At 43.8% G+C, this 6,914-nt stretch overlaps 1 protein-coding gene across 1 annotated transcript; it reads left to right on the top strand.

Annotated features, from left to right (window-relative positions):
- The first annotated feature begins 4,121 nt into the window (after positions 1-4,121).
- On the top strand, positions 4,122-6,124 carry LOC139298822 (fibroblast growth factor 20-like). Its single transcript, XM_070921606.1, has 3 exons — positions 4,122-4,455; positions 5,603-5,706; positions 5,879-6,124. The coding sequence occupies exons 1-3, from the start codon at positions 4,122-4,124 to the stop codon at positions 6,122-6,124; spliced, it is 684 nt and encodes a 227-aa protein (XP_070777707.1).
- Positions 6,125-6,914: the final 790 nt, after the last annotated feature.

Raw genomic sequence — 6,914 nt, 5'->3', positions numbered from 1 at the left:
TGCTGCTATGATAATAACTTTGCGGGCAGCACAAAACTATCGCGTTTCCTCGCTGTCATCGCGAGATGTACGGGCACTCTGTTGATGCTGAGGCTTGGAGTGTCCCACACACAGTGGAGAGGATGTTGATGCTTCACTGAGTGAGAGGAACCATAGTTGTCAATAGGACACACATCAAATTCGGTAACAGTAAATTTATATAACATGACTTTAAAGTTGATGTATCAAATCTAATCGTGTAATTGATCGACTGGAGATAATATTTTACCATCCTATTATCAACTACCAGTGGAAGTAATCAGATATTTTGCTTAAATAAAAATAGAAATAGCCTATCACAATTTCTGTTCTAACTATTAAAGTCCTGCATTCAAAATCGTACTTAAGTAAAACTACTTTATTAGTATTATTATAGTATTATTATCAAAATGTAGCCTACTTAAATGTGGTGAAGTAGAATTATAAAGAAACCAGCTCAGAATTGTGCTTAATAAATGTACTTTCCACCTCTCTATAGACCTACTACCATGAGAAACTGGCAAACTTGCTTGCTGTGACACATATGCAAAATCGAGCAAATGTGCAAAGTGAAAGCCAATCACAGAAGCCACATTTGTTAAAAGTCTATTACCTCAAATATCTGACAACATGTGAGTCTACATCTTGGAATAAACTTGAAAGACATCTCGGTTTACACGGGGGAAATTATAAGTGACCGATGACATCAGCTTTTGTCAATCTTCACTTTTCATTGAGGGTCAGTGAGGTATCAGATTTCCAGTGGGGAGTGCAGGATCAAAGGACCCAATGGAGAGCAGATATCAAACAAATATCAAAGATGAACTCATCATTTAAGTCTTTACATGTAGGACTAATGTTAACCTGATGGGGCTTTTCTTATGACTTTGATGCTGAGAGAATAAAGGAGAGAAGTCTAATAGATGGGCCTGTCACCTGTTCACACATGAAGCAAGGTGGATCACTGTAACCTATAAGCTACACTTAGCCAAAGGTTGAAAACAGATCAAACAATGACTATCAAAACCTCTTGAATAAAACCATTAAAAGGTTAATTATAGCTATTAAGCCCTTAATTTGTTTCTTTGATTTTTATTGTGCTCATAACCCAAACAAGATTAGCCTATTATGGTGACTAATCATAACAAAAGTTTCCCTAATTGGTTGACTGCTGGAGATGGAAATGTTGAATAATTAATGCAAACTTACAACTGACCTGTAAAACAAATCCTCACATATTGAATGCCCACAATTTTGACATCCAATTTAACACCTTTGACAATTCAATATTGACTTAAGCATAAAAGCTGGCCATTTGAAATATTTACATATAACAGAGCTCCAAGCAGAAGCACATTAGGTCCTGCACACCTTAGAAGTTATTTTCAACCTCTTATGCTTATGCATTTTCTAACTGGCATATGGCCGACTGAATTATGATTAAATTAAACAAGTCTACATTTATATAGGAGCCCTCTGAATCAAGGACCCCTGGAGTTCCCCAGACCCCAATTTGGAAACCACTTGCATTAATAACCTCTAGGCTACTTATTCAGTTATTCCATTATCCAGGCATTCGATTAGGTTGTAATTTCTTTGTGTGTGTGTGTGGGAGGGTGAGGGGTGGGATGGGGGGTATAACCCTGGGGGCCTCCTCCTCCTCTTCCATGGCTGCTATATGGTTGGCTTCACTCTGTCACAAACAGAGCAGTAAACCTATAGAAAATATATTCTAAAGCAAACCATGTGACCATGGGAACTGTTTACCGGCTCCTTGTAAGCCTGCGTGGAAATGTGGCATTGCAGTTGACATCTTCATTGTGGCCAGGTCGATATCCAATGTATCAGGATCTGATCAGCCTGGAGGCGATTCCGATCGATCTCGTCTCCTTTAAAAAAAAGTTCCCTTTTTGCTGGTCATAAATACTAATGAAGCGAGGGAAAGAGGGAGAGGGATGCACGCCACACACAGAGATGCCCACTCAGTCTGAGTCACACATACATGCACACAACCAGTGTGTACCCACATATATATATATATATATATACACACACAGCCCTGCGGCTGTCCCACAGTGCCTCTGTCTTCCTGTTATGCTGCAGAATCGACGTGAGTGCAAAATGACCTGCGTATAGCGACCAAACACGCGCGCGCACACAAACACCTCTGCACCTTCACTCATTTATCAACGCCAGTCCCCAGGGAGGGGGCAGCTGTGTGCTCGAGCGCGTGTCTGTATAGCTGCCAAAATCAATGCCATATAGGCTGGGACATGAGCCCTGGTGCCACTGTTTAGATAAAACCACAGTCTGAATCAACCATGGAAGCTGCGGTTTGACCTCGTGGCCAAGCAACGCACATCTGGACACATTATAAGGCATGGATAAAGAAAAGACTTTGTTAATGCCATGCAGAGAAACAAAAGGTGGTCAAGCTGTGCGTGAGTGACCATAAGGCCAACAAGCATCAATTTATAATCGTCATATTTTTCCTTGCCAATATAGCAGAATTGAATTCAAAATCAAGTGGGTTTTCTTGCATATACAGTTAATGACTGATACATTGTGGTCAGTTGTTAGACAAATATATAATCAATGGAATATGTTCAAAGTTATGATCACTGAAGCTCCGTTTATTTACATAAAGAATGAACAGCTATGGATTTTATCTGAGGCCCTTCAAGTGTCAAGTGTCGGGGTATTATCTAAGCCTGCAGTTCAAACAGGTATATTCCCTTCTTCTAGTTGTTATTGCCTGATCCTCTTACAAGATCCCTGCACTTTGAAGCATCTGTGTCTTTGATTCGTCTTTTAAGACCACAATTAAGGATATATGGGCTGAGCTGTTCAAAGCATCGTGGAAAGATCAATGAAGGGATTGACAGTCAAGTGATGTCGTTTGCACAGGTGTGTGTGGGTGCCTGTGTGCGATTGTGTGTGTAGGCTATGTTTGTGTCTGTGCGGGCGCTGTAAACGCGCGGCTGGGTTACATAAAACGGGGGCAATAAATCAACAGCCGAGTGAGAAAATTACACAAATGGGGGCTTTCCTCTCTCTGCCGCCGCACCTGAGTCATTTCGAAATGGGGGCGTGGGGTTGTAAAGCGTTTAGGATAATGGCAATATCACTTTCATACTGTTTGACGTATACACACTCTCTCTTTCTCCCCATGTCTATTTCACACACAAGTTGCTGCTGAGTTGCGCACTCCCCTGCGACTCTCTAACACACACTCACCCAGTTCAATCTGGAACCGGTCTCTGCTGGAGTGCCCACGAGCAATATGACATTGTGTCTATGAGCTCCAGGGAAGCCGCTGTGTTGCTGCAGGGGGGAACAAGGGAATATAAGCCTGTCAGGCCAATCTTTATAGTTTTTAATTTCCTCTCCAACTCCCTCCGCTCTTTGCACTGAAACTGAACATCAAAGGTGAGACAGGGGAGCGATGAGGAGAGGGATGAAGGGGCACGTTTCAAACGGGACCAGAAATGAGCCATAAAGGGAGGAGATCGGGGGACATTTGCATAAAAAGGCAACTCGGGGTGAATTTCCATAGGGAGTGTTGCGTTATATAGATGTGGAGTGCAGTGTACTGGTCTCACTGCGCTACATGCTGCTGCTGGAGGAGCTGAGAAAGCGGAGGGTACCGCAGAAATAAAAGGCTGTAGTGTGTGTGTGTTTGCGGGAGAGAGAGAGAGAGAGAGAGAGAGAGAGAGAGGAAAACCCTGAAGTGCTCCGGAGCAAAGGGGAGTATCCCGAGGTGAAGAGGAGAGAGAGGGAGCGGGCAGAGGACAGGAGAGAGGGATAAATAGCAGCAGAGAGAGGAGAAGAAGAGACACGGGCTGCTGCAACCGGAGCATACATCAAGATAACGCGGGAGTTAAACCTCAATTAGATGACAATCTAATTAACGGTGCTGGTGACTGCGCCACAACGCGCACTCATCGGGGATTTTCTCCGCCCGCACGTCCAACTTTTCTTTTTCTCTCGCTTCACGGGCTGACCCTGTTCGCTCGCTGGCACGCATCGAGGCTCTCAGCTCATCACTTGGACCTCGAATTGGATCCCCTGTGGTGTAAACCGGATCAGGTGTCTTATCTGTGATGGGGGCAGCGGCGGAGATTGGGAGCTTCGCCAACGGATTTCTGGACAGCTTCGGCGCCGCGGGTGCAGCTCCGGCTCCCGTTGGCTCTCATTTCGTTCTCACCCCAGCCGGGGCGGTGGACTACAACTCGGTAACCGGACTGATGATGGGGGGACAGGGGCAGCAGCAGGAGCACCTGGTGTCCGCGGAGAGGCTGTCCCGGAGCCTGGCGGACCTCAGCCATCTGAAGGGGATTCTGAGGCGGCGGCAGCTCTACTGCAGGACCGGCTTCCACCTGGAGATCCGTCCCGACGGCACCGTGCAGGGCACCAGGAAGGACCACAGCAGATTCGGTACAGACCCCTTCACTAACCTGTAGTCCATATTAATATTATTGTGGTGATGATTGTCATTATTATTAGTAGTAGCTATAGTAGCAACAATCAACTGCGAAATGTCTGCTATAGGCTCTATTGTAAGATACGGTAGACTGACAGGTATCCTTATGGTGGAAGCACACACACACACACACACACACACACACACACAGAGGCAGAGAGAGATTAAAGACAGAAGAAAGTTTAGTGAAATGTTTTAATTTGAATGTCTATTTTCGCTGATCTTTGCTCTATAGTGAACAGTAGATAAAAATGTGATTTGTGGTGGGGGATTCCAGCTCACAACACAGGGGCACCACTCCCACCCACTGGAGCACCCACTTTATATAACCATGAAAACTATTAATATCTCATGATAATACCCATGCTTCTCCAGTCATACAGGTTACTATAATCAAATGCTAATAGCATATGTAGTAAGCTACTGTGGCGGCAGCTGCTGCTGCTGTAAGACTGAACTGTAGTCAGGAGCCAGTAGATATTATGATGCATCAATAATTATTTTTATTTCAAGTTAAATAAGATTTCCAGATGGGACACACTGAGTATTTTATGTTTGCACATTTTCACCACATTTCCTCTTTGAGATTAGATCAGAAGCTTTTCTTTACTTTTACCGGCTTATCTTCAGTTATCTAGATAAACAGCTGCAGCTTACTGCAGATCAAAAGTAGACCTCTTAGAGATTTCTTTTAGTGCTGCAAGGCTGTAGCACTTCTGGCACTTGATTCATACCATTTGAGACTTGGAAGTAACTTCATGCCAGAGGCCACTTGAGACACCAGCCTTGCTTGTCAGAGTCAGCTGGTGTGGAGTTATTTACTGTACTTTTTATGTATTGAGTGCAGGTACATTTTAGCCTCATCATCGACCATCTTTAGATGTGTTTAATTTGACTTATATATCTAAATTATTTCACAAATACCCCATAATGTATGGTAGTGTACAAGAAGAAGCAGTGGAACTGTGGAATACTTACAAGATGTTGTTTAAAATAATGTTTATTTGTGTTATCAGATGTGTTAATGAGGTTGAATGAGTATATTATAAAGGTATTTGAACAAAAGTAATTAATTAAATGTATTGTAATGTGTGTGCGCAGGTATTTTGGAGTTCATCAGTCTGGCTGTGGGACTGGTTAGCATCAGAGGGGTGGACAGTGGTCTCTACCTAGCCATGAACAGCAAGGGAGAGCTGTACGGATCGGTGAGTACACACACTATTGAGTACACACATATCCATCTGCACACAAATGTATATTTCAACCTTTACTGTATACTGATTCTCAACATTTCTGATGTGTAACCCTCGGCCAGCAGGTGGCACATTTTGCATCACTAAACTCTAATATTTTCTCTGCTTGTCTTTCTTTCTGCAGGAGAAGCTGTCGGCAGAATCCGTTTTTAGGGAGCAATTTGAAGAAAACTGGTACAACACTTACTCATCGAACATCTACCGGCATGGCGAAAAAGGAGCATTTTACTTTGTTGCTCTGAACAAAGATGGGACGTCAAGGGACGGAACGAGGTCAAGGCGACATCAGAGGTTCACTCACTTCCTACCGAGGCCTGTAGACCCAGATAGAGTACCAGAGCTGTACGGGGACATACTGGGCCAGAGCTGAGACTGAAGGGGTGTTACCTTGACCCTGTCAGAGCCAGTCTGAGCTGAAAAGCAACCAAGTGCACCTAATCCTCAGCCCCTCTTGAGGGGATGGAAGATCTTGTTGCTCTGGACAAAACAGGATCATAAAAAGTGCACCAAAATCAACACTCCCCACCGCTGGCATGGAGGAAGGAAAAAGACCATCTCTGAAGCAAACTAGCTGAGGAGTTTGACTGAATAGCACCAGGGATCTTTTGTGGAAGATGTGAGGCCTCATGACAGACACAGAGGCTACCTGGGCCCTGTAATATTGCCATTGCTATTTTATTGGCCTATGCAGAGGTTCTGGTGGCCAAACAGATGAGTTAAGGATTTCGTTTGAGTTGAGTGAACTACCTGCCAGTCCAAACTGCATGTTCAAGAGGACAAAAGTGTGGAACTAATTAACAGCTTGGCTGATAGTAGCTTTTTACTGCTGTGGCTGGTGAGTCTTGTCAATTCCACTGTTTTCAGTAGGCCTTTTCAATTTTGTTCAAAACACTACTGTGGCTGCTAAGTAAACGATATATTAAAAATGCATAATCCAGTATACAGTGTGGCTGGTTTACACAAAAACTGTAATTTTATGCACTGGAAAGCAGCCATGTCTGTTCTGGGAAACGAGACCTGGAGGAATCACCTGTATCAGACTGACTGTTCGGATGGATTCCATCTGAAAGTGCTCCAAAGACATATGCTGCTCTGAAAATATGACTTTGCTGCAAAGTGCACGAGGAACAGTACAGATCCAGTGGAGTTTTATAAGGACT

Source organism: Enoplosus armatus, chromosome 2 (assembly GCF_043641665.1).
Source record: "Enoplosus armatus isolate fEnoArm2 chromosome 2, fEnoArm2.hap1, whole genome shotgun sequence".
Lineage (NCBI taxonomy): Eukaryota > Metazoa > Chordata > Actinopteri > Centrarchiformes > Enoplosidae > Enoplosus > Enoplosus armatus.
This window is presented reverse-complemented; position numbering and strand designations above follow the sequence as displayed.